Genomic DNA, 27,917 nt, shown 5'->3' on the forward strand with positions numbered 1-27,917 from the left:
TTCAATAAAATTGTATTAGAAATATCGACTTTATTACCAATATTAATGCCTAATTACTTTTCACCCACACTGCATTAGTAAAAGAATTTATAAATAAATGATCCCAGGATGGGTTTTCTTTTGTATCCGGTGCTTTTTCTTCATCATGCCAGTTTCCTTGCCATGGTTGTCCCTTGCTTGTTCACTAGGGATGTTTCTGTATGTTAATGATTAAATCTGAATATTGTTTAAAAGGTGAAAATCATTATGGAGTTAATCTTATATCTACATTAGTCCACTTTGTTTGTTTATAAACAAACATAAAAAGAGAGAACGAAAAAAAGAGAAGATACAGACGATAAACATGCAGATGTTTAATGTTTTCATACATAGCCTTTGCCAGTCTCGTTAAGTTTTCACACAAACTTAAAAAAAAAGAAATAAAAAACCCCCAACATATTTACAAAATGTGTGCATTCATGGTTATCATCTTACACAGCTCCTGCATGCGTTCTCTAAAGATTCACAAAGACAAAAATAAACTTTGGTGCAGTATGCAACCAAAACTCAGCTAAATCTGAGGAACAGTATATACAGTGGGAGCACACTATTGATTAAAGCACATTTATTATCTATAAAGCCACAGCCTTACAGTAAAGCGAGAGAATTCCTTAGGTAGGTTCTGTTGGAGTATATTCATTCATTCATTCTGAATAAGGATAAAAAAAAAAAAAAACTTTGGCAAACAAGTACAATTATTATTGACTTGTTTAATAAAATATAAAATCCACTGGCAGTGAACAGAAAACAATTTCAGATGGCAATTTGAAAAAAAAAATAAAATAATAATAAATTTCGGTACACATTCGGTACTTAAAACAAGAAAAAAATAAAACACTATTGCGGGCGAACATCTGTCAAGGTAAGAAGAAAAACATAAAAATATTATATGAGCATCCAGTTTTATCTTGTATGTATTTATGAACACTTATTAAGCAGTCACTTATGAGAATTTTAGTATTCTGTTGCCATGACTACTAGAAAATTCAAGCTTCAAACATTTAGAATGATGTAAGGATGCAAAGAAAAAAAAAAAAAAGAAAGAAAAAGGAACGGGTGTGTGTGTGTGTGTGTGTGTGTGTGTGTGTGTGTGTGTGTGTGTGTGTGTGTGTGTGTGTAAAAGAAAAATCTCCCCCAAAATATTCGACCTACATTGAACATGCACTGTAAGTAAACAGAGTTGGAACTGCAAGATAATCAGACAAACACAATGAAAAGCATACTGTTTCTGAGCAAATTAAGAGCATCACTACCTCATTAGGACAAAAGCCACTGGTGACAGAGCAGCTGAACATTCTACGAGGCATCCTTGGTGCTTGATGCTGTGGGGATTGCAGATTTCCCAGCACTCGCATTGTGTGGCCGACTGTAACTGGTGAAGCTGGGGGTGTGAATGGTTCGAATACTCTTTGAAACCTGTGACAACATGGTGGGGGACAGAGAAGAGGGAGAAGAGGAGGAGGAGGAATATCGTCCATTTTGGTTCTGTGTGGACAAGGACAGGCTTTTAGTGCTGTGAGTGGACTGTGCATGCTTAAGAGATCCATTCGAAATGGAGGGAATATGAGAGGAAGAGTTGGGGAATGAGCGATGGTTGGGGATAGAAGACTTGGAGGAGGAGGAGGAGGAGGATACAGCAGAGTGGTTAACAGGGTTAGTAGCATCAGGCTGAGAAGCAGCTTTTCCTGCACTAGAAGAAAAAGCAGGGATTTTAGAGGCAGGTATTGTAGGAGAAGTAGATTTGGGATCTCCTCCAGCTCTTTTAGCACTTCCGTTAGCCTGTAAACAAAGATGTCAGAAAACATGGATTTTCATCCATAAGATTCAGTGATTGAAGATGTGAAGCTGTACAAACCTTTTTTTTTTTACACTAACAGGAGTTACAAGTTAATTATCACAAAAAATCTAAATCAGAAAATGCATTAATATAAACTAGAAATCACACAGAGATAACCACACACACACACAAACACACACACACACACACACACACACACACACACACACACACACACACACACACACACACACACACACACACACACACACACACACACACACACACACACACACACACACACACACACACATCCTTTTTCTCAGGGCTGTAAGTTAAAGTTGAGAGTGAATATTAGGTGAAAGACAGCACATTCATGTTTTAAGAGCATTCATATTTAAAGTGAGTAATCCAAAGTGTGATGAAAACCAACCAGTTACATAAGCCCAGAGGAGGCTCCAAGAGTGGAGAAGGTGCACTGTGGGAAGGTTTCCAGTGGAGGTTTAGTAGGGGGTTGTTCCTGAGATTGGGAAAGGGGACTCGTCCCATATGAAATAATCAGGGAAAAGTGTCTGATACTGGGTTTAGTAGAAGAGCACCTTGGCTGGCAAGGACATTTGTCTCTTGGGAAACAGTGATACTTGTGGTGTTGAAGCTCAGTTATGCATTTTTAAGTGTCAAAGTGAAATAAAACATGTGATGTAGATTTAGATAATAGTACAAGCAGCCTCTACCCAAAGCCCAGTATAGGTAAGGAGCAACAGAGTAAGAAATTAAGGAGAAAAGCTTTGATAGCAACTCAGGAAATGATTTTGAAAATAGTGTTTTTCATCCTCATCACCTACTTAGAATAAAAGCCACAAGCAAAATGATTATAAGGAAACATTCCATTATGTTATAACAGATGCATCATGCCTTGCAGACATGCTTTCACCCACAGCCAATGAAAGCACAGTCATCAAGATCACATCCATCAGTGACGGTCAGCATGGAGTTGATAACACAAAGAACATTCTTTTCTTTCTTCATTGTTTAAATACCTTTTAGAGCGATTTGTTTTAGCTGGTACATACTCTTATGTAAATGTTCTCTTAATGTGTAATCCCTAGCTGAGTATATGTCTACCTGGCGAAACTGCCTCTGTGAGTCTTGCATCTTTAATTGCTTTGCAGCCCTTTCTTTGTCTGACGTGCCCGGCTGCTGCTTGACCTTCGCAGACATGGGCATTGGCATCCGACTAGTAGGAAGGGACACGCTGACATTCTGCAAGAGGGATTCAAACCAAACAGGAGAAAAGAAGAGATAAAAATAAAGAAACTCTAAATGTTGTGTATTGGAAGGTTTGTAAAAATAGAAACAATGTCTGCATAAAATCTTTGTGGTATTCCATAACATTTAACTGAATTTACAACAGGGGCCATGTTCACAAAGTCTCATATCTTACCATTACGAGTTCTAAATGGCCATAAAATGTTAACTAAAGGTTTTTTAATCATTCATCTTTAATAACTCTATTATCTCGATCAGGAATGCAGTGGATCGTGCACAGATACAAAACACCGGCATTGAGGTTCAAAAATGCGATTTTATATATATATATATATATATAGTCTATATGTCAATCCACCTCTGACATGTTTTATGAAGGAAACTACACACATAACATAATTAAGAGTTTGTTAAACTACTCACAAGTGCAGACAATGTACAGTTGCATCTCAATAAATTAGAGTATCATTAAAAAGTTTATTTATTTTAGTAATTCAATACAAAAGGTGAAACTTGTATATGATATAGATTCATCAAACACAGACTGATATATTTCAAGTGTTTATTTCTTTTAATTTTAATGATTTTATTCTGACAATGTAGGGGCTGCTTTTGCTTTAATTACTGCCTCAATTTAGCGTGGCAGGGAGGTGATCATTCTGTGGCACTGCTGAGGTGGTATGAAAGCCCAGGTTTCTTTGACAGTGTCCTTCAGCTCATTTGCATTTTTTTGTCTCTAGAATTTTCTTTCCTTTCATTAAAAAAATTACTTTGGCCCACTGAGGAACAGTCCAGCCTTTTTTGTCCTTTGTCCTTGTTCAGGATTGGCTTGACACAAGGAATGCCTCAGCTATAGCCTATGGATTTGTCTTTGCAGGTGTTTGGATGTAATGAGCTGATCAGAATGTGACACCATGAGTCTCTAATATTTAACTTTTTAATAATATTCATAATATATATTTTTCTGAATTTTGGGTTTTCATTAGCTGTAAGCCATAATCATTAAGATAAAAAGAAATAAAATAAAATGTGTGTGATGAATCTATAAAATATACAAGTTCCACATTTTGTATTGAATTACTGAAATAAAATCAAGTTTTTATGATATTCTAATTTATTGATATGCACCTGTATATTATTAATGTTTTCTTAAACTAGGTTGAAATGCAAGGTTTATCTTGCTGGATGATGCACACATTTAATTAGCATTGAAAATATCTGGCTGATCCATTAAACTGTTATTAAATTAATTAGTTTTCCTTTATTGTGGCTCACTTAATATTTAGTGTATAACAGCAGTTTTATTTAGCTAAATAGACCCTGATCAAGAAAAAGTGGTTACTGAAGGATGAATATTAGGATTTTTTTTTGTCTATTTGACCATATTCCAATTCCACAACTTCTTTTTAAAACTATTTATTTATTTATTAATTCTTTGTTACATGGAAGCTGAACATACTTGAAGGAATGAACTAAAAGGGGCTAAATCTAACCTTCTATTTTTTGTGAATATGGCCCCAAAAGAAGAAAAGATGCATGCAGACCCCCAACACCGACAGAAAAATATTTTGCTCTTATACCTTAGTCCCCACTTAAAAGAATCAGAAAAAAAGACAAGGTGAAAGTGTGCTTCTAAGTCTGTGAGTAATCTTTTGGCTGCTTAAATCCAAAGTTAGAAACTCTATAGTGAATTTATGAAGGCACTGGTGAAGGCTGTCATAAAATCACCCATAAAACACCACACTAGTTATATACAGACATATTTACACTATAGAGTTAAAAAGTTGAGATTCCCATAGTCATTGCACAAGAAGAGAAGGTTAGGATCTGTGAAAGCCACTGGTTAGACTGGGATTACTGTGAGGAATAGGAGATGGAGAAACCCATAGTCTTCACCACTAAGGCGGTCAGAGCTCGAGAGAGACCTGCTGAGGTGGAGCTGGCGTGATCACAGCAGGCCGAGGAAGAAGCTGTGGTTTTGGCTTCTTCCGAAGGCTAGGGCGCTTGCTGGAGTTTGAAGTTTTGGTGACTAAAGGTTTCTGTGGAACTATTTTGGGTAAAGTCTCTGCACCCTGGATGCCATGAGGTTTAGAGTATTCAGTGGGCTGTAGGTCCTCAGAAGACCGTGGCCCCATTTCACTGATTGTAGTCTCAAGCTGTTTGATCGTCTGTTCAAGGCTATCAAGTGTCTTGTAAGTGCTCTTTCGAATTTCTTCTGTCCTTCCCTGTGGTTCCTGGGCAACAGACTCTGATTTTGGGTTATTTTGTTTGGAGCAAGAAATTTCAAATCTCTTGGTCTCTTTATGTTTAATAGTACCATCTGATTCCTCATCATCTTCGTACACCACAACTTGTAAGGTTTTCTTGCCTGTCTTAGTACCAGTGCGGATGGCCTGTGTTAAAGCTGCCAATTGCTTTTTGGGGAACTTAAACTTGAACTTCTTTTTAACATCCTGTTTGGCTCCACTAGTAGCAGGTGTTACAGTCCCCTCATCAGATAACAATGATGAAGACAAAACAGGGTTTGATCCAATTTGGGCATTCACAAAACTTATCTTATCTCCATTATGTGTGACCTGCAAACCCCCATTTCTATTATCATCATCCTCGGTTTCCTCAATTTCTTCCTCTATCCTTTCTTCAGCCAACATTCTTTCCAGCTCGTCTTCACACTCAAAAATGGTGGAGAGACGTTTGTAGGCTGAATGTATATCCATTGGTTCATCAAAAATTATAATGACAGGCTTTTTGCTGAATTCACTATTTCCAGCATCGGCAAAACCATTGCTACAAGATAGAGTGGAAAAGTCAGTGCCACATTTAGTCTGTTGTTTGGCACCTACAGTCACAGTTTGCACATTTCCTCTTTTAGCATTTACCAGCTCTTGGTACTCTCCAGTTGTCAAAGCCTGCACTTTGGTGTTGGTAATCATGAAAGCAATATTATCTGGTGGCGGAGGAGGAGGTTCTTCTCCTGGTAAGTCAGGGCTGAGGAATGTCTCATTTTCATCTTCTACTTCTTCATACTTCATCGTCCTAGACTTGGGAAAACTTATTGCCTGCTGCTGATTTGCTGAGCACAACTCCCCATGGTTTTCAGGCACCTTGGCGTAAATGAGATCAGGGCCACCCAGTGAGATGGGTGTACAAATTGCTGTTGGAGACTCCACTGTCTCCTCTATGCTAAGTTGTACCTGTGGAACCTTGACCACATGGACTTTGCCCTGTGTAGGGCTGCCTGGGCCTTGTTCCTCTGTCTCCACTGAACAAGTCAGTTTATATGGTAGGTCATTAGTGAGGCTTAAATTGTTGTCTAGGCCATGGTTTGGAATACTGGATGCAGCATCTGAGGAAAACAGCAGTCTGTTTTGGGATTTCTCATAGGTATTGACATGTGACACCTGGGATGGAGATGCGAGAGATGCTGCTCTGTTGTCAGTTGACTCTTCTTGGGGCTCCTTGGCGATCTGTGCTGTGAGGTAATAGATGACCTTTAAGGTTTAAAGGTCACAAAATAAAAGAATACAAATATTACCAGTGAGCTACATAATTATGAAAGCATTTTAATAATAATACAAATACTTCATAAAATAATATATTTACATAATGAATAATAGGTCAAATGACTGCCACCGAATTTACACAAGCAAAAAAGTTCATAAGTTAAGGCTGTTAACCTACACATGTCATTGATTGTAATTTTTTTGAATGTTGACACCGAATGGAACAACAAACGACAAATGCACAGTTGTAGATGCTCACCCCCGTATTTTGACGTGCTGTGTTGTTGCCATTTTCATCCATGACCATATCGTTTTTCTCCTGGATTTCTGTACTCTGCTAAAAATGTGAGTAATATAACATTAAGTCACAAAAAAATGGCTTCCACTAAATTACGTAACTGATAATACCTTAAGAGTTTGTTTTTCATGTAAAATGTGCTCAACTTGCATCATTTTGAGCAGATAAATTATTTACACCATTACTTAATCTATCTGGTAACAATTTATTTCACTTCTAATATTTTCTAAAATCTTGTAGTTTGGACATTCCCCTAAAACACTCAAAACTAATATTTCTCTATCTTGTAACTGCACCTTACAAAAATTTCAATATAGTTTTTTGATAAATCATAAACTATAAACTGACATCTCAAACATTTTAAAACCTTTATAAACCTTACAGTATTGTGCAATTTACATTTGTTCTATCCATCATACCAAATATCATATCTGAAGATGCAGTAAAATATACTCAGTAACTGAGCAGAGATGCAGAGGAAAAGCATGCAGCAGGTGAAAACAGGTTTGCTTGTTTTTGTATGTTTCTACAGTAACTGCAACTCCCCAGTGATAGCAGACAATTATTTGTTTTAAATGCATTTATTTATCAGTATTGACTAAGTGTGAGAAATTTAGATGCAGGCAATGCAGTCAAATGTGCATTAAATATTACCCTATATTTTGTTAGCTGTATATATTTTTTGTCAAAATACATCAATTATGTAATTAAATTTACAATGAAATGGGTTGTAAATGTTTTATCACTGGGAAGCTCTAGGTTTAAGTATATAAATATGCATTTATGTTTTGATATATGCATATCTAAAAATCAGAAAACCGTGACATCAGTAAACAGAAAACAGTTAACTACATAGCAAATAATTTCCTTTGTTTATTAAGAATGCCAGACATATGTGAGAATCTTTGGTCCAGAGAAGGTCAAATATGAAATCAGTGAGAGTTTTTAGTACAGAAAAGGTCAAATAGAAAAGCAGTGAGAATCTTTGGTACAGAGAAGGTCAAATAGGAAAGCAGTGACAATCTTTGTGCAGCCCTCAGGCACAGGTAGCAGACTGGAACAAGCAGCTAGTGAGAGAGCTAAAAGATGCCATGTCCATTACCTTCTTATCTTTGAGGGACAGTAAGGCCCCAGATCTTAGCTCTTTGATCTGTGGCTCTACCAAACCTTTGAGCTTTATGTCCTTAACCAAACACTTCTGGAAAACCTGAGAGGGGGAGAATATATGTAGGGGTTTAGGTCCTGGTTCTTAAACTGCAGTATCCATGAAGTTACTGAGCACTTCGAGAACTTTGAGGATGGATTTGGACCATAATTAATATAAAGAGGCTGCTCCAATGGCTTAGGAGCAAAGTTTGCATGAACAGTCCTGCATTTAAGCTTGCATCACTGAAGAGTATGCCACAACAATGATGCAGCTGTAATGAATGGACATTTGGTGCCACCCAGATGAGGATGGGTTTCCTTTTGAGTCTGGTTTCTCTCAAGTTTTTTTTCTTCATACCATCTTAGGGAGTACTGTGTTGTGCATTGCTAATGTTATTCTAATCTCAGCCTAGTAGGTGGTGTCACTAACATCAAAACATTTATGCATACAGACTCGTGAGCAAATAATAATACTGAAACATATTCAGAACTCATTAATGTGTTTTTGCCATCAAACTAATTAATTTTGGTGGGCAAGGGACTAAATTCATTTCAAGAGACCACAGTACATCGACAAATCCATAGAAAGGACATGGCATGTTTAGACTGATTTATTTTCTGTGAAGAATAGATCCCAATCATTACAGTAAACCAAGAAGAAAAGCACTGCACAGACACAAGCAAAACTACCATGGCACCAACATTACAGCTTAAAAATGTGCAATTAAATATTCCATGTATAAAGTGTGTGTGTAAAGTTCAAAATTAATAGAAATGCCTTCCCTTTGCTTTCAAAAGCAAATGTCACAATTATTTGTTGTATTAATTTACCTTTGTGTTGTCATGGCAACTGTTTTACAGTGCTTTAAATTGTTTATAATGGCTTTATATCCCTTCCCAGATAAAGTTAAAAGCAAATGTATTTCTTTGTTTGCCATTGTGTTAAACATACTTTACAAAAGGAACGTGATACAGAACGTCCCTCATATTATTAAAGAAAGTTTGCACTGCAACACAAATTGCTATGCCTACAGAAGAAGAGAAATTGATTTTTAAAAATACATTTTGAAGAAAAGCTAGACATCGTGAGAAGAGGTCGGCCAACCCCGAAGCTAGCTAACTTGTCTCAGGTTTTGTTCGCCGAACAGTGCCTACGAGAGGTGCCACTAGCTTATAGCCCCTGAGGAGTGGTGCACATTATGAGTATGCATCTCTGGTGAGTAGGTTGTATTTTATTTAAAAAAAAAATGTATGTTTATGTCATGTTATTAGACGCGGTTTTCTAGTCGAACTTGGCTATAATAGTTTCCCTATGACCAACCAATTAGAGGACAGAAAAATTCCTGACGCTATAATATTGATTCTGAACTGCTCCAGATGATGTACGTGGCACAGTTGAAGTGTAGAGGTTTGGAGTCTTAACTGAGTTTCTTGCTTTAGTAAAATGGTATTCACCCTCCATACGTGAAATGTCTCTCTCTCTGTAATGCCACGTTGTTATATTGCGTTTTTGTATAGTTTTGATGGTTTCTTTAATTGTGATGCAATATTGGTGGTATTCAGAGGTGGATTAAGTCTGGTAAGTCCCCACTGAAGGCCCAAGTACCAATTGCACAGCCCTCAACTGATAAACACACTATATATACAGTATGATGCTTGACAGGATCATCATGCTTTGCTGAAGACAACCTGTCCAAGAGCATAAATTAGTGGAACCATGTCCTGTGACTGATGAGACTAAGATAAACTTGTTTGGCTCAGATGGTGTCCAGCATGTGTGGCGACACCCTGCTGAGGAATACCAAGAAAATAGTTTATTTCCTACAGTCGAGCATGGTGGTGGTAGCATCATGCTGAGCCAGAAAATTATGCTCTCCATTCAGAAACTGCCCGAACAGCAGTTTTCCAACATTATAATGACCGCAAACACACCACCAAGATGACAACTGCCTTTCTGAGGAAGCTGAAGGTGAAGGTAATGAAGTGGCTAAGTATATCTTCAGACCTGAACCCTATTGAGCACCTGATGGTGCTCACACAAAATATTTACACTTTGGACGCAGTTTTGACATGTTTACTTAGGGTGTACTCACTTTTGCCAGCTATTTTGACATTAATGGCTGTATGTTAAGTTATTTTCAGGGGACAGTAAAGTGTGTATTAACTATTTGTAGATTATTGTGCATTTTCCTACAAAAACAGCTTTTACTCTATAAGGCATAGACTGTACAAAACATTCGCAGTGCAAATTCTGTGGTGTGGCCTTAATGTATTTGACTTGTTTGTTAAGCACAGTGGTGTCCAATGTTCTCCGCAGAGTTTCGGTGTAGAGGCAGGCTTTATTTGAAATGTAATTAAAACCTGGTCCTAGGCAGAGAAGACTGACAGCATTGGTTTAGCAGTGTGTGTTCTGACTCCTTTGTATCAGAGCTAGCACTAAAGCTTTCAGCTGCAGTAGCTCTTCCTTGGGATCAGACCAGATGGAAAAATCTTCACTCCCCACCCACATCAATAAGTATTTGGTGGCCATGACACTGCAGGTTAAAATGTTGTCTTCTTAAACCACTTTTGGTAGGTATAAAATTCATATATCTCCCACCTGCAGTTCTGCCATGATCTTCTCCCCATCATCCTCCTCTTCCAGAATGGCAGGAGCTGTAACAGGAAGAGGAGTGCCAAGCTTGGGCATCACCTCTGGAGAGCCCTTTGGTTTGTTCTGAGGTGCCTGCATTGGAGTCTCAAATTCACCCTCCTAGTGAGTAAAACAATATTCTTTAATTAACCATTTTGTCAAACCATTTTGCAACACAAAGCCAAAAAATTTTAATGCTGGCTGTGTCAAGCTTTCTGCATATGCAGCTTTGTAGTTTATAACATTTACATTTACGGCATTTAGCAGATGTAAATGTAAATGTTTATAATGGGTCAGAGTGCTTGTGCTGACAATTGTCAACTGCCAAAAGAACCAGAATGGATGATATTTTGCTGAAGACCTGGGGTCCGAGTATTCTCGTGGATGTTACTTGGTCACGTTGAACCTACCGTAATGTCTGTGATGTCTGTATCTTTCTATGTATACATGCATGAGTGCCAACAAATGACACATAAGTCAGTTGTAAAGTCTTGTATGGTTTAAATCACAATGTATTAAAAATGCTTTTTTTCTTTTTCTTCTTTCTTTTCTCACTGATGTGACTTACAGTGAGGAAAATAAGTATTTGAACACCCTGCTATTTTGCAAGTTCTCCCACTTAGAAATCATGGAGGGGTCTGAAATTGTCATCGTAGGTGCATGTCCACTGTGAGAGACATAATCTAAAAAAAAAATCCAGAAATCACAATGTATGATTTTTTAACTATTTATTTGTATGATACAGCTGCAAATAAGTATTTGAACACCTGTCTATCAGCTAGAATTCTGACCCTCAAGACCTGTTAGTCTGCCTTTAAAATGTCCCCCTCCACTACATTTATTATCCTAAATTAGATGCACCTGTTTGAGGTCGTTAGCTGCATAAAGACACCTGTCCACCCCATACAATCGGTAAGAATCCAACTACTAACATGGCCAAGACCAAAGAGCTGTCCAAAGACACTAAAGACAAAATTGTACACCTCCACAAGGCTGGAAAGGGCTACGGGGAAATTGCCAAGCAGCTTGGGGAAAAAAAGGTTCACTGTTGGAGCAATCATTAGAAAATGAAAGAAGCTAAACATGACTGTCAATCTCCCTCGGACTGGGGCTCCATGCAAGAACTCATCTCGTGGGGTCTCAATGATCCTAAGGAAGGTGAGAAATCAGCCCAGAACTACACGGGAGGAGCTGGTCAATGACCTGAAAAGAGCTGGGACCACCGTTTCCAAGGTTACTGTTGGTAATACACTAAGATGTCATGGTTTGAAATCATGCATGGCACGGAAGGTTCCCCTGCTTAAACCAGCACATGTCCAGGCACGTCTTAAGTCTGCCAATGACCATTTGGATGATCCAGAGGAGTCATGGGAGAAAGTCATGTGGTCAGATGAGACCAAAATAGAACTTTTGGGTCATAATTCCACTAAACATGTTTGGAGGAAGAAGAATGATGAGTACCATCCCAAGAACACCATCCCTGCTGTGAAGCATGGGGGTGGTAGCATCATGCTTTGGGGGTGTTTTTCTGCACATGGGACAGGGTGACTGCACTGTATTAAGGAGAGGATGACCGGGGCCATGTATTGCGAGATTTTAGGGAACAACCTCCTTCCCTCAGTTAGAGCATTGAAGATGGGTCGAGGCTGGGTCTTCCAACATGACAATGACCCTAAGCACACAGCCAGGATAACCAAGGAGTGGCTCTGTAAGAAGCATATCAAGGTTCTGGCGTGGCCTAGCCAGTCTCCAGACCTAAACCCAATAGAGAATCTTTGGAAGGAGCTCAAACTCCATGTTTCTCAGCGACAGGCCATGAACCTGACTGATCTAGAGAAGATCTGTGTGGAGGAGTGGGCCAAAATCCCCCCTGCAGTGTGTGCAAACCTGGTGAAAAACTACAGGAAACGTTTGACCTCTGTAATTGCAAACAAAGGCTACTGTACCAAATATTACCATTGACTTTCTCAGGTGTTCAAATACTTATTTGCAGCTGTATCATACAAATAAATAGTTAAAAAATCATACATTGTGATTTCTGGATTTTTTTTTTAGATTTTGTCTCTCACAGTGGACATGCACCTACGATGACAATTTCAGACCCCTCCATGATTTCTAAGTGGGAGAACTTGCAAAATAGCAGGGTGTTCAAATACTTGTTTTTCTCACTGTATGTGTACGTAAGGAGAAACATGTCTAATGTTACTCTTATCACACCAATCTATTAATAGATTTTTATTAATCAGTCAAACACTGATTGATATCTTTTAAAATGATCATAAGCACAAAACGTTCTTTTCAACTACTTAAAAAAATATTGTGCAAATAAGGCCACGGGTGTTGCGGCAAGCTGAACTGTATGTTCATGATAAGTACCTCCGAATGGCAATCAAATTAAGTTCAAAACTACACTGATTGGTGATTTGCTGCGGGTTTGACCAGTTACATTTTTATCCACTTATAAATAAAAAGGAACAACTGATTTTGCAAAAGATATTTAACTTTGAAATGTAGTGAAGTAAAAGTCTTCCTAAATGGAAATATTTCAGCAAAGTGCAAAAGACTGCTTAAGTACTGTAACAATTGCATTTACTTTGTTACTGTCCACCACTGCATTTACACAAATACAATTGGTTCTATGCACTCTCTCATTGCAAACAGATATGCAAACATGCTCTAAAACTATTGCCACTTTTTTCCTATCTTCGGATATCAAGATGAAGGTGAGGTCATCATGTATGATGCCTTTACAGTTCACAAATCTTCTGACACCAGAATATAAACCAGGGCACACATGCACATAAACAAACAAAACCTGTGCAGATCCAGACTCCTTCTTGCAGGTGTATACGACCTCTCCTGAGCGGGTGGTGGTGACTCCCACGCTGTTGATGTAGTTCCTGCGTGGGGGAGGTGGAGGCGGAGATTTGTTGGCCTTCTCTGAGCTCTGACTTGTTTTGCTGGTTTTGTCCTGAGACTTTGCTGCTCTATCCAAGCTTGTTTTTACTGACAGGTTGGGTTTTACAGGTTTACTCAACACTGCTGCTGCTTTAGGTGCCTTTTCAAGCTGGGGTTTTAGAGCTTTATCAGTTTTAGTAGACTTCTGAGAACTGGGCATGTCAGGCTGCTTGTCCTCTGCAACACAATCAATACAATCATAATTTAGTACAGTATGTAGGTACATTAAGGTGTAGGACTGTAGGACTACGTAACCTCAAAAGCTGACAAAAAAATAAATAAATCATATACTCCAATGTTAGAGCCTAGATAAGAAACCAGATTTCCTTTCATGAGGTGAAAGTTGTGTTTAAGCCCAGGATTGACATGGCCAGTCTAAATGTAAAGAGACAGCCACATCATGCTTTACTGATGAGCTTGAATGCTTTGGAACATGAGCAGATGCTTTCTTTCCTAACACTTTGTTACCAGACATTTTTGTTTGACTCTCCTTTATGTTTCTTTGTTAATAGCAATCTGGCCTTCAAATTAATGCTGCTGCTGATCTCTGCATGTTGTAACATGACCTATAATTCTGCGTGTAAAGTCATCTTCAAACGAAGAAATGTAATACCTTGGTTCCTGCCCTGAGGAGGTGGTTTATGTTACTGAAAAAAAAAGGGTCACGTTTTGGGCTTTTCTTCACAGCTCTCACAGCATTTCTGTCTTTAAATGGTGGGGTTTCATTGTCCTAACTGTTCAATGTATTGTTGTCATGACATCAGTGGTTTCTTTCTTCTTCAGGATATTATAATTTGCTGTTTAAGCTATGCCTAATGCTTGCAATGGCTCCAAAAAATTTCAAAAACCCAAAAACCTTTCCTCAGCTTCAAAATGGCCATGGCTCAAACCGAGAGAAGCCCTTTAGAGCAATTAGTTGCTTAAATAATAACACTAACAGGGTTCATGCTTGCAAGAAGAAACAACTTTCATTTTAAAATTTCAATATATTTCTCATTATAAAAATTTATTTAAAATTTTAACATTTTATACAAGGTGTCACAGAGCATGATGTCTGACCTTTTACTGAGGGTGCAGAAGGCTTGGGTTTCTCCACTCGGTCCTCTGTAGCAAAAGGTGGGGATGCAGCAGGGCTTGGCATAACGCTATCCTTAACATCAACACTTGGTGTTCCTTTCAGCATATTGGCCTCTGCTTCCTGCAGCATCTTCTCAAACTCAAACCCGTCATAATGATGCATATTTTGTCTCTTTTCTTCCCATTCTTTTTCAGCTGCCTGGACAGTGAAAGAGGGATAGACAAAAGACGAAACATTTTAAAAAGCACAAAAGATAAAAAAAAAAAGAAGAAAAAAAAACAAACAGATGGGACGCAAAAGCCAAAAACACAACTGAACAACCGTAATTTCCGGGCTATTATGCGCACACCCACTGAATTTGACAAAGATTTTTATTCTGATCTTTTGGTATTGTCGTGCGTTTAAAAATCACTATCGGTGGAAGTTTTTCTCCTGGTGCCGTTCAGCTCAGAATACAGGTGAAGTGCATTTTTTCATGCCCGGTTGTTTTCAGCATGAAGAATGATTCATTTCCTGTTCCCAGTCCGAGTGAGAGGCAGGTCAAACGTCAGAGGAACCTCATCCATATTTATGATGTGGTGCGGGCCGATTCATTGGGAGCGCACCTGATTTGATATAAAGTATTTCATTAGTTAACCTTAACCCGTTCGGCATTTTCATTGGTCTAATGTTACGGGGCTCAGTTTTTTGGTTTGAAGCTCGTGAAACCGGGAAAACCCCCAGAAAAATCCATAAATTAGCCACTTCAGTGTTTAAGCTGCAGGGTTCAAAACGTGGAAATAAATTAGCGGCTTATAGTCCGGAAAATACGATAATTTTTGTTGTATAATGCTTTAAATAATGCTTTAAATAATGAACAGTCACAAAGCATCTTCAAAGAAACAAAAACCTTTAGGCCTTTATGTCTAAAATGTTAATTATATGACTATATTTTAGAACCCCCTAATGGCATTTTGAATCTTCACCACAGGAAACAGTCAGTCACTCTTACCAACAAAAAGTACTTTTAAACTTTGACAACAGACTGGACTGGATTGGATTTTTGCTTATATACTCCCGTTCCTTACAAAGAAATTTGCTGCTTATTGGACATACTCACTGCAATAGACGGGGCTCTGTTTTTGCCCTTGCTTTGACTGATGATCTCCTCAATAAATAGGCTCGAAGCTCCACTCATGGAAGATCCATTAAAGCGAGCAGTGCTAAGAGCCACTTCACTGCTGCTGCTCAATGATGGTGTGAGTTCTGGCAGAGCTGAGCTGCATATCTCAACATGGCTTGTCTTGCTGGTCGACTTTGTAGGCAACTCCGGAGTAAGTGAGAAAGAGCTGGGACAGGGCGGTAGCAAAGGCTGGGAGTTAGCAATCTCTGAACTCATAGAGAATCTTTGAGGCTCGAGCTGAGTGACTGTACTGTGGATATTATCAGGAGATGCTGGCTCTGTCTCATCCACCACATCAAAAGATTTCAGTAAACCCTCTGTGGCACACCTACAGAATCCACCAAAATAAAAAAAATAAAAAAACAACACACTATATCTCTTAACAATTAAACAAACCCTGTAGATAACATTACAACCACATTAATTCGCCAATTAAAATGTTTTACTCTTCAAGATCCTGAACTAATTGCATTAATTTCCTCATTAAAAACTTGTGTACTAGATCTCTAACCTATACTGTATGTTTCTTCTAATGTATAATGTATACAAAGCAAGATCCTTTTTTTCCTAACTTCTTAAAAAAAAAAAAATCAAAAAGTGACAAACTAAAAGACTCTTGAACCCAATAGATTAAATGCTACATTCTAAACTGCCTTAACTAAACATGGGTGCACACTAACTCTACCAGGTTAATAACATTGTTACACTTAAATTGATATTTCTTGCTTTGCATTTTAATTGATTGCACATTCACAATCCAGGCTGTGAAATTACTATAGCAAACACAGTTTCCACAAAAATCTGCCATTTGATCAGGTCGGATATCCACAACCTTTTGGCCATATAGTGTATCAAATATTATATCAGATTCACAGTTTCACACAGACAAACACAAGTGTACCTTCTCAAAGTGCTCAGAGTTTCAGTGAGTGATTTGACTCTTCTCAGCATGCTGTCCAGTTTATGTGGCTCCTCTTTGAGAAACTTCACAGCTTCCACCTCCACTCGGAGCACAGCCCGCATTCGCCCTTGCAATGCTGGGAACTCTCCTGATTAATACATGTGTATGTAAAGCTTCAACATGTTATGCACAAACCTATTTTAATAGACCTTTTTTTATAGCCATTTATAGTCATTCTGAGAAGAAATAGCAGGACAAATGCAGGTGTTAGTAAAGACATTAATTTGGGTTTCATTCTATTCAGGTTTATGAGAGCCAGTTTCCTGCTATTGCTGAATACTAAATATTTCCAACTTTTGCCTATAGAAACTGCATATAAGTTTCCTTTTTTTCCCCCTGGTTGTACTAAAGAGACCGAGAAATAATATGTATGGCATTTCCCTTGCTGAAACAACAAATCTAAAGGTTTTTGCACAGTACAGTATTTATTAAATATATGTGGCTGAATTATGTGGTACACCTATGAATTCATGAGTACAACTCATGACAGGAAATCATAGAGACAGGAAATTGTTCAAACATTACCTCCTGTTTCACAGGGTTATACATATAACCATCCTCATTACATGCGGTCTTTAGAAACCAAAACAGAGCTTTTTGTAATTAACACCAGAAGTAAGTTTGGTTCACAGTGAGACATAGTGATATAGAAATTTACCTAATGGCCATGATTAAATAGGGTGGGTGTGCTTTATTTTTTTGGGGCAGTTTTTTTTGCCAAAGGACCTAGACCATTTGTTAGGACATATTTCATCAAGGGTAAACCAAGAAATAATCAAAGAACCAAATTCATGAATTTTTAACCAGCCTGATTTTCACCTGTTACATCTCTCTCTTTTAGAGTATGCAATATATTAGAAAACCCTAAAGCATACTGTATCCTCAGAAATTGTACCTTTGAGTGCTGCCAGACTTTCCCCAACCTTCCTCAGGCCCACTGCTCCTTCTTCTACTTCCTTCATTGTGATTGGTTTCAAAGCTGTGGCTGAGCTTGAGTCCCTTCTCACAGACTTGACATATTGCTCCAGATCCCTGCACACATGTTTATAACTGTGATTGTACAATATGAGTATGAAATTCTCAACACTACACAGAGAAATACCTCACATCTAGTGAAATATCACTCCCTACATTTTTAAAACTTTACTTAGATAATTCTTAAAAAAAATAATAATAATAATAAAATCAAATGCATCTAGGAATTTCTCTTTAAAGTCTACTTAAAGACGTAACATCTAATATTTAGATGAATTTGTTTACATGAAAAAATAGAAGTAAATCCTAGGAGAACATTTTATGCATGAATTCAGTAGCATTGCTATAAATTGATCACCCATGCCCTAGCAACATAATATGAGCCAAAAGAAAGTGCACAATAAGACGGACACAAACCCCCCAAAGAAACTCCAGCACTGACTTCATCAGATAAGATGAACAGAAAAGTTTCTTACAGGAAACAGCTTCCTATATTACAGCTAATGTATTTCATCAACCAATCGATTCTATGATATTTAAAAGACATAACTTTCTTTGTATAAGTTCTGCATCAACTGCAATGCATCTTTTATGTCCCAAATTAAAATCTTACTCTGAGGAACATTTATCACTGTTGCATTGTCTAGAAGGCAGGTAGAAGACAATACTCCAGGAGTGAACTTAAAAATGGACTTAGCAAATGTTTTACACATGCAGATATTCAGAGTCAAATTGCAAAGATGTTTTTTATTCTGGAGGACATATAAAAGATATTAAAATAAGAGAGAGGGTGCTCACATTTAGGCTAATCGATATTTGCAAGCTTTTTTTAAGCTTCTGAACTTAAAACTTCACAGGACATCTGCATGCTGGTCAGTGCTCATGTATAAAAGCCAAGTTGTATACGTTTGCTCATGCAGATGAGTGTTCATGCTGAATTCCTCACTGGCCTGTGCATTCAAACAGGCATTGCAAAGCCCTTTTTCCCAAAATCCAGGTAATTCTGTTCTGTGTGTTTCGGTCACACAAAAGAAATGTAAATCAATATCAAAATCTGAAAGTGTGTTGAAGCAATTTATTACAAGTTTGAATCCTTTCGACATGGCTTATCCATGACTTCTATAAGTTTATACATGTGCTGCACTTTAATCTGAGTGTGCTACACCTTTCTCATAATTAAACACTGGCTTATTCCTTTGTAAGGCATGACATAGGAGATTAGGGCTAACAGTGTCTTAATACCTTTTTTTTTACATTTTTAAATAAAGAAAATGTACACAGGTTCCCCTGTCCCTCAAATCTATCCAATCAGTTATAGTATACTTGATGTCATTGCTTTGCTTTTCAGTTTAAAATGTTTATTTTCTGTAATTTGTGTATAAAACAGTTATCCAGAAACATGCACAAAATAAAGATTTTACATATAAAGAACCAATAGTAACAGGGATTTATAGTTTGAGTTGCACTGGCAGGAGGCCTATAGAAGATTTATGAAATGTATGAATTGGGATTTGTATAATAAACTCAGTCAGAAGATAATATGAATGGCAATGTTTGAAAGAGTATTAAGTGGCGTCTCCATTGTACAATGCTAAACTAGAGATTATAAGCCTATATTATATGATACCTGCATCAGTCTTGTAGGATCAGTTCAAAGCTTAAAAAAAACATATTAAATAAATAAATAAATAAATAAATAAATATGGACATCAACCATGTTTCAAACAGATTTCATTTAGGGAGTGGTAGCTCAGTGGTTAAGGCTCTGGGTTACTGATCGGAAGGTCGGGGTTCAAGTATCGCCAAGCTGCCACCCTTAGGCCCTTAATCCTGTGTGCTCAAGAGGCGTTGCATCTTGGCTGACCCTGCACTCTGACCCCAGCTTCCAAACAAGTTGGGGTATGCAAAGAAAATAATTTCACTGCACTGTAATGTATATGTCAAGTCAAGTTTATTTGTATAGCGCTTTTCACAACAAACATTGCCTCAAAGCAGCTTTACACAAATCAACAGTTAAGGTGAATGGTGTGAATTTATCCCTGATGAGCAAGCCTGTGGCAAGAAAAAACTCCCTTAGATGTTATGAGGAAGAAACCTTGAGAGGAACCAGACTCAAAAGAGGAACCCATCCTCATTTGGGTGACATCAAGAGTTTGATCATAAATCTTTCAACAATACAGAACACTGGAGAATGAGAACTAACATGATTACTGGAGTATAAAATTATAAGTGATGTTCTTTCTGCAGTCTTATACAGTCTATATGGTTAGTAGCTCCTAGTTTTATAAGCTCAGCATACATCATCACAGATCCAGCATCAGCTTCTCCATGCCATGGAGAGATTCTTCTATATTCTGATTTGTTATAATTGAGGTAAAGGCATGTCAAGTAACTAACATATCATTAGTATCATCTTAAACCATACATTTCTGGAAGGCCATCTCTGATTCAAAATAAATAGTGACTGACTTCGTATTTGGTATTTCCATATGAGATTAACTGTATACCAATTTCTATTGATTGAATTCAGCTCCACTTGATTATGTATTGTGATGTGTGGAGTCACCTTCCTTTTAGCATCACTGCAATTCTCTGTATGTGACATAACTTCCTAACTTCTATCCTATGTATCCTAATCCCAATTTGTCTACAGTTTTCCTTCTTTGAAAGCAGTGTACAGAGAACAGTGAACAGAGCTCTGTGCCTCACCTTAACTGAGACAGAACAGTTTCTTCCATGCTGAGATATTTGTGTCTCTCTTCCTCCACCAGAGCTCGTTGCCTTTGTGCGGAATCCTCTTGTAGTCTCAACGCTTCAGCCAGCCTTGCACTGATCTCATGCTCCACCTTTTTAATCTGAGCACGCATACACTCCTGATTCTGCAACTGCAAAAGGCACACCCACACAGATACAGACACCATAACACAAATAGAACACAGAACAGGTGCATGTTCCATACCTCATGTTATGTCACACAGTTTCTGTGAACAAAATGACGGGCCCACTTATTTACTGTACCTGGAGTTGTCTTAGCTGTTGTAACTGAATGCGTAATCCAAAAACGTTCTTCCTGAAATGTAGGAGGGTCACCTCGAGAGGGATGGTACTAATAGAATGAGTTGGGACGAAGTTACTCTCTGGTGTAACTTTGGTTTCAAGCACTGGAGAAGAACCTCCTGAAACACAGATTTAAAAAACATCAGGGACCTTTTTGCAAGACACAAATAAACTAAACGTTTGTAGAAACTTGACTGTCATCTTAACGTGTCCTTGCTGAACATCACATTCCAAAGCTAGTCTCCACTTTTGCCTTTATAAAAGCCTCTATTGTTGTAAGAAGGCTTTTGGACTTGATTTTCTAATGTGTCTAAAGATTTGTGTTAATTAAGCCACAAGGGCTTTAGTGAGGTATTGAGCATGTTGAGCAAGATGGCCTGTTGCACAGTCAGCATTCCACATGTTTAGAGGCATTGAATTCAGAACTCTGTGCAGACCACCCAAATTATTTTACTAACCCTGACAAGCCATTTCTTTATGGACCTGAATTTTTGCAAGTCACTGTCATGCTGGAACAGATTTGTTCTTCTAACAGTTTCAGGAGGACTCACATAGGTGTGTGATAGTCAGCTGTCCACATACGTCTGACAAACCTGGCATGTACAGCTGTTGTTTGCAGTGAAATGTTTGAGTAAGACCTTGAGTAAATGACAGCTCTGTGGGTAGAAATGCCTTGCTGGTCATAGGAAAATTGCCACATTGGTAAAGTTTTTAGAAAGGATACAGTAACTCATACAAATGATAATTGAAAACTGTAGTAAGAAGAAACAAATCTTAGCATTAACAAAACATCCAGCTACAAAGTGGATGGACGGATCTTCTTCCATCAGCTAAGGACAGGAATCTGAGACAGCCCATCTGGTACCTGATGTAAAAATTAATTGAAGCTTTTGGCCTGTTTCTGTTTTAATTCATGCATTGTGCTGCTTAGTGAATAGTGGACAGTATATATTTAAAAAAAATTTGATTAGTCTAGTTTATAATTATCTGATTATCTTCTGGTAAGGTAAATGTTATCCAACAGGATTGTAACTGTATTTTTACACCAAGTAATGATGATCACAATAAATGTTCATGGTTTGTACAATTTTTTAAATGTGGAAAAAAAAAGAGACTACACTGTATGGATTTAGAAGTAAAAAATTGTTACTTGAAAGCAGTGAACACCATTTATGTCCTGATCACCTCGAAAATGTTGCTTTGCTGCTACCTAAAAAGCTAATATGCTATTTTTTTTTGTTCCAAGTTATTCAAAGTATTTATTATTAAACCTTCAATACGCTTATAAAAATACATACAAAAATACATAATAGAATAAGAATGTGATTTTATCAAGGCTAAGTCTAAATCAATAAAACTATTATGTTTAGTTTTATTCAATATTATTAAAAGAAGATTGTACATATACAGTACATATTCACCATCCATCCAGCTTATCCACTTTCAACTTACAGTGTAAGAAATCAACTCAATTTAAATAATAAATAATTAAGCTACATAAAATAAAACAATTGTGTACAACTAAACCCAAATATACACACAGATTTTGTTAGAGAACTATAGTTTGAAAGGTATCAATTTATAAAAATTATATAAAAAAAATTAATAAATACAAAAGATGATGATCCCAAAAGAAGTGCTATATGCAAAGTCCAACATATTCTATATTGGGCTCATCAGAAGACATAAACTTCATAAGTCTCCAGCATGGAATTTCATAAGGCTCTCCACTCTAGCATTAGGCCCAGCTTTGTGGATAGCCAGGACTATAGTTTTCCTGTGAAAAGCTTCTCCATTCTGAGCTGTAGATTTCTCCAACTCAACCAGAGTTACACTTAAACTCTTGGCTGCTTCTCTGACTACTGCTCTCTTTACCACGGCCACTCACTTATTTTTGCTGTTGGATGGCATGTCAGTAACAGGTGTATTTATACAGAGATCGCGACACTTTAAATGTTAATAGCAACGGATTATCACAAAACCTTTAAAATTTGCTATAGCATCAGTCTGAATACCAATCTAATAACCTGAAAAATAGTGTAATGTGTAATGTAATGTAACGAGGACAGTATTATTGCATACCACTGTACCTATACAGACCCATGTGCATTAAATTGTTAAATATAATATACCTAAAACTGTGTTAAAAGTTGAAACAAATATTTGAACCTATTTGAACCCAATAGATTCATTATGAGTCATCATGTAGCAGCACATACTTGTGCGAGAGTGAAAGTGTAACTGGGTGAACAGGTTTAATTGGTAACTAACTCTGTGTCATGAAGCAAATGAGAGAACACACTACATTTTTGTATGAGACAATGGTTGGTTCTGCATTTTAATGTGCATCACCGTCACATACAGTTCACATTTAGCCAGACAAAGAAACTAACTAAAACAAGAATACAGGCAAGGTGAAAGAGGAAATTAAAAAACTAGAAAACCAGATCTAACCTGCTCTAGATGTGATGTGAATAGGTGATCCCGACTTCATGGATTGATCACTGAAATAACAGGAAATAAACAGCATATAACAAGCACAAAGACAAACAGTACTGTAGCCATGATATACCAGTAAGTTACATTAGAACAAGCAAACTAGTTTAATGAGTTAGTGTGAGCAGCCAGGCCATGCTGACAGTTAGTAGTTATGCAACCTACTGATACTAGACTACACCTCTCAGATTGCCCTGCTTACCTGACATGCTCCCTGTCACTTCTTTGAATGCTGGGATCCATTAGTAATGCATGATGCACAAGGCCACTTAGACTGGCTATCTGCTCCTCCATAGCTCTCATTCTCTGTCTGCAGAGAGACAGCAAACACAGATGCAAATGCTCACTGCTAACCGTGTGTGCGCACATGCATAACAGGTTACAACAGTAATAAAAAAGTATAGTAAGACAACTGCAAGATCAGCTGTAATGCAAGCATTACATTATTTAGTTACTATGTGGTTTCTCAATACTGGGCATATTTACTGTAGCCTAAATCCCACTAAAGCATTTGTCTGGATCTGTTTGATTCACTTGATTCTATCTTTTTCATGTGAATCCATCCTATCTGATTATTACTAATATCATTGGTTAAAAGACATGTGCAAAATACTTTGTGTGTTAAAACAGCCTGTGCACACCTGAGTATGAGTTCCAATGCTAATGAACTCTGGTACAGTGGTGCAATTTTTAATTTTACTGTATTTAATTTCTTTGTCTATTTAATTTGTTTGTGCATGTGAAAATGTATATTGATTGTAATTGTATAACAATGACCTCACCACAATAGTATAATATCATGGTATTAGGGATATATTTTTAAAACAACGCAATGTATTGGTCCTATACTTCCTGACAGATGGGCCACAGATAATGAGATAGGGAAAACTCGCAATTAAGCTATTGTCATAAACAGTGGTGCTTCTCAGGGAGGTGTCCTCTCCACTTCCTTTTTTTTTTTTTTTTTTTACATGAACACCAATGGCTGCATCACCAGATTTAAATCCAGATTTGCCCCTTTTCAGAATGATGGGTTCATCAGGGTAAGAAGATCGGCAAATGAATAGTGTCTAGTGCTTATAATAAAGCCATCAAGTCTGTGAGGCAAGTGTTATGATCTGGGGTTGCAGCAGTTCGTCAGGTCTTGCTTCAGCAACATTATATGCCCAAAAAGAGGACACAACATTTCTGAACAATTGTTGCAACAGGGCACTGCACAATATTCTGCTGAAAGGGGTCACTGCTGTTAGGGAATACCACTGACATGAAGTATTTCTAGTCTGCAGCCTTACAGTAGGTTCTCTTTAGAAATTTGTAATATATGAAAATACATCCATATGAATGCCAGCAGACAAGGTTTTCCAACAGAACATCGAGCGGAGCAACACAAAGCTTTCCAAATGAGGAAAAATAAACCAGGTACCACCACTCCATGTCACCTTCTTCTACTTTAGAACTGGGTTTAATAACCCAGTTCTGAAGCTCATGTTACTATCACTTGATAGCAGTTCTCTGTTCACCTTTATTGGACCACTTTAGTAGATACTAAACACTGCATACCAGGAATACCCACACAAGAACTGCCACATGGAGATGCTCTGACCCAGTCATCTAGCAATCACAATTCACACCTTATAAAAGCTGTTCAGATCATTACAACACATTAACTTTGAAAACTGACTGTGTGCTATAGCATTACATTTTCTTTTTACAATGTGGCCCTGATTTTAACCACACTCAATACCTTTGGGCTGAAATAGAATCACACACCTCTCACCCCAACCTCTTTGCCCTAGACCTCCCCCAGCCAACACTCCCTGACCGTATGCTTACGTCAATATAGGCATTATTCAAAATGTATTAAAAGTCTTCCAAGAACAATAGAAAGTTATACAGAAAGGAGTTAACCAAATCTGGATTATCCAATTATCCCAAAAACTTCCAGCCATCTAGTGTATCATAGTATTGCTGACAATTGTTGTGTATAGACTCAAATGCCCTCAAATGTAAAATTTTAAACAGCATTAAATTCTATCAATTTTGGCTATTACTATATTTTTTTTTTTTACAATTTCTAAATAAAAAAGGGCCTTGTAATCATTAGACAGATTACAAGACAGATCAATATAATTTTCAGTGAACCAGTATAAACAGCCAAATACCCTCTGCATTTTGTGGTGAAATAATATATTGAGTTAGAGCATTCATTCAGGGTTAGCATGCATTTGCATGATGATGGAAAGGAGATATTTAGTTATATCTTCACAGGTGCTTTCTCCCCAAAGCACACTTACTGTGTTGGAGGTTCACCGGGTGGTGCCAAAGGACCATGACCATGATCAGAGGTTACTGGAGACCCCAGTGCATTCTTGCCCTTATCAACAATAGGCCCTTCCTTTCTCAACGATTGTCTCACTGGTGAAGATCTTTCAAGACCCAGAGTTCCTTGAGACTGGCTTGCCTGGATGTCGATTATTCTCATCTCACCCATCCTGTGTGGTGATGGGGGTGGAGTTTTCCAGCTTTTCTGACGAAACACTGAGTGGTGCTCTGTCGGCTCCATAGTCATTGCAGGAACACCATAAGCACGGAGAGAACCACGGTGGTAGCCTTGGTCCAGTGTTTCTGAGAGTGGAGCATGATGATGTATCAGAAAGGTATCGTTGTACATTCCCTCTCCACCCCTCCCCATGACTTTAGCAGAGACATCTTCATCTGGCTTGACATCACGCCGTTCAAGGATGGCACTGGAGCATGGTGAAGCTGAGCGTGTGGGTGTGGCCAGTGACTGGCCTGGTCTCTCACGAGGCATGGTGGCTCCTCCTCCAGATGAGCGGGGGCCAAAAGGGATCCGTGAAGGCAAAGGCGTTATCGAATGGGGACTAGAGGGCATAGACGGACTGTTACTTGTCTGACGCATCAGAGGAGCATCTCGACTTGTGTACATCACCTCCCTGTGCATCTGTGGGAATACAAAAAATTTTATATTTAAAACATGACATGAAATATTACTGTCCCATGTAACACACGTATATAGAATAGTTTCAATCTTGTTAATTGCAGGGTATAACTCTCGTCCTCTTTTTCATAGATTAATCCAAAATAATACCTCAATGCTTTTCATTGCTCATGAAAACATTAATAATGATCTTGTCCAAAGTAAAAGTCAAAGAGTCAAAAGCCAAGGGGAGCTAGTGATTGTGGGGGTAATAAAGGAGTCCAACAATGACTGGTTCAGGCATGTAGCTTTGGTTTTCAAGACTGATAGTTTGTGTGATTGGGCAAGCCTCAACGCCCAGTACCTGTTCCTGGACTGGAACACATTATTTCCAGTATTTTCTTAATTATTCAGATGTCCCAGAAGTCCACTTACAGAGGTCACTAATAAGTGCTAGCAATCAGCCGGGACTGCAATGAATGGACATTCGGTGCCACCCGGATGAGGATGGGTTTCCCTTTAAAGTCTGGTTTCTCTCAAGGTTTCTTTCTCATACCATCTAAGGGAGTTTTTTCCTTGCCACAGTTGCCACTGGTTCGCACATCAGGGATAAACAATTATAAAGAACTACCTTATATGCAATAAACTTAAGGCTTTACCTGTATAAAGCTGATCTGAGACAATGTCAATTGTAAAAAAGAGCTCTGCAAAAAATTTTTTATTGAATCACAGTTAAACAGGTAACAAACACACATACTTCCTCCCTCACAGATGATGAATTATGAATTACTTTGAATAGTCTGCAGCACTTAGTGTTATTTTTCTACATACTGAAGTCAAATGCCTCCTGTCAGATGAGGATCTGGTGCTGCTAACACTGGTGCGCCACTCACAAACCAAGAGTTTATTAAACGGGACAAACACCCACATAATTCCGACCAGACTCAGTGAGCAAAACGCAGCCATAGAGACAGGAGGTCAAAAAGAAGATCCTATTTTGTGTGCCCTCACTGAACGCAAAATGAAGTAGAAAGAGGACTGCACCAAAAAAAACCGTACAACATACCATAACATATAACATAATTATAGGCAAATTGGGGAAACATCTTCCCTACTTCACATCCCATTGAAAAGATTTCATCTAATGCCAATCAAAACAAACTTCTGCACTTTCTAATCTCTTAGCAACTTAGCAAGTTTGTTTGTTAACCTTGTCAAGTGAAGTCTGTGAAGAGGAAATTAACCAGTGCAACGAGACCCATTAAGCACAAAATAACATCATACTGTAAACCTGCAGAAAATGCTGAAAAACATTTGGATAATAAAACAAACAATTGTATTTTTTACTTTTTTAAACCTTCTTATTACTATTATTAAATTAAACCTTTTGTAAACTGTAAATACTGCATGTCTAGAGTAAAAGAGAGAGAGAGAAAGAAAGAGAGAGAGAGAGAGAGAGAGAGAGAGAGAGAGAGAGAGAGAGAGAGAGAGAGAGAGAGAGAGAGAGAAAGAGAGAGAGAGCGAGAACAAGAAAGACTGGGATAAATACTGGGCAGGAAAATGACATAAATAATGCTCCTGCAGACTGGCAAAGGCAGAACACACAAAGAACCCATGCTGACACTACC

The 27,917-nt window shown here is 37.9% G+C and overlaps 1 protein-coding gene across 31 annotated transcripts in view; it reads right to left on the reverse strand.

The window, feature by feature from the left end:
• Nucleotides 1-336: 336 nt before the first annotated feature.
• Nucleotides 337-27,917, reverse strand: part of kiaa1217 (KIAA1217 ortholog) — an 82,088-nt gene continuing 54,507 nt past the window's right edge. For 9 of the 31 annotated variants that reach the window (XM_083534658.1, XM_083534659.1, XM_083534660.1 and 6 more), the window contains 16 exons: nucleotides 25,646-26,313; nucleotides 23,554-23,661; nucleotides 23,310-23,359; nucleotides 20,817-20,974; nucleotides 20,508-20,683; nucleotides 17,719-17,855; nucleotides 16,764-16,911; nucleotides 15,800-16,190; nucleotides 14,682-14,898; nucleotides 13,480-13,799; nucleotides 10,632-10,784; nucleotides 7,989-8,093; nucleotides 6,848-6,925; nucleotides 5,011-6,576; nucleotides 2,942-3,079; nucleotides 337-1,818 (listed from right to left, as the gene is read on the reverse strand). In XM_083534658.1, coding sequence (XP_083390784.1) covers nucleotides 1,336-1,818; nucleotides 2,942-3,079; nucleotides 5,011-6,576; nucleotides 6,848-6,925; nucleotides 7,989-8,093; nucleotides 10,632-10,784; nucleotides 13,480-13,799; nucleotides 14,682-14,898; nucleotides 15,800-16,190; nucleotides 16,764-16,911; nucleotides 17,719-17,855; nucleotides 20,508-20,683; nucleotides 20,817-20,974; nucleotides 23,310-23,359; nucleotides 23,554-23,661; nucleotides 25,646-26,313 — 4,896 coding nt within the window. In that variant the 3' untranslated portion in view covers nucleotides 337-1,335. Of the gene's footprint in view, nucleotides 1,819-1,988; nucleotides 3,080-4,061; nucleotides 6,577-6,847; nucleotides 6,926-7,988; nucleotides 8,094-10,631; nucleotides 10,785-13,479; nucleotides 13,800-14,681; nucleotides 14,899-15,799; nucleotides 16,191-16,763; nucleotides 16,912-17,718; nucleotides 17,856-20,507; nucleotides 20,684-20,816; nucleotides 20,975-23,309; nucleotides 23,360-23,553; nucleotides 23,662-25,645; nucleotides 26,314-27,917 lie in introns of those variants that run through there. The other 22 variants (XM_083534634.1, XM_083534662.1, XM_083534640.1 and 19 more) reach the window with 12 other exon arrangements.

The sequence above is a fragment of the Silurus aristotelis genome (genome assembly GCF_946808225.1).
Source record: "Silurus aristotelis genome assembly, chromosome: 1".
Lineage (NCBI taxonomy): Eukaryota > Metazoa > Chordata > Actinopteri > Siluriformes > Siluridae > Silurus > Silurus aristotelis.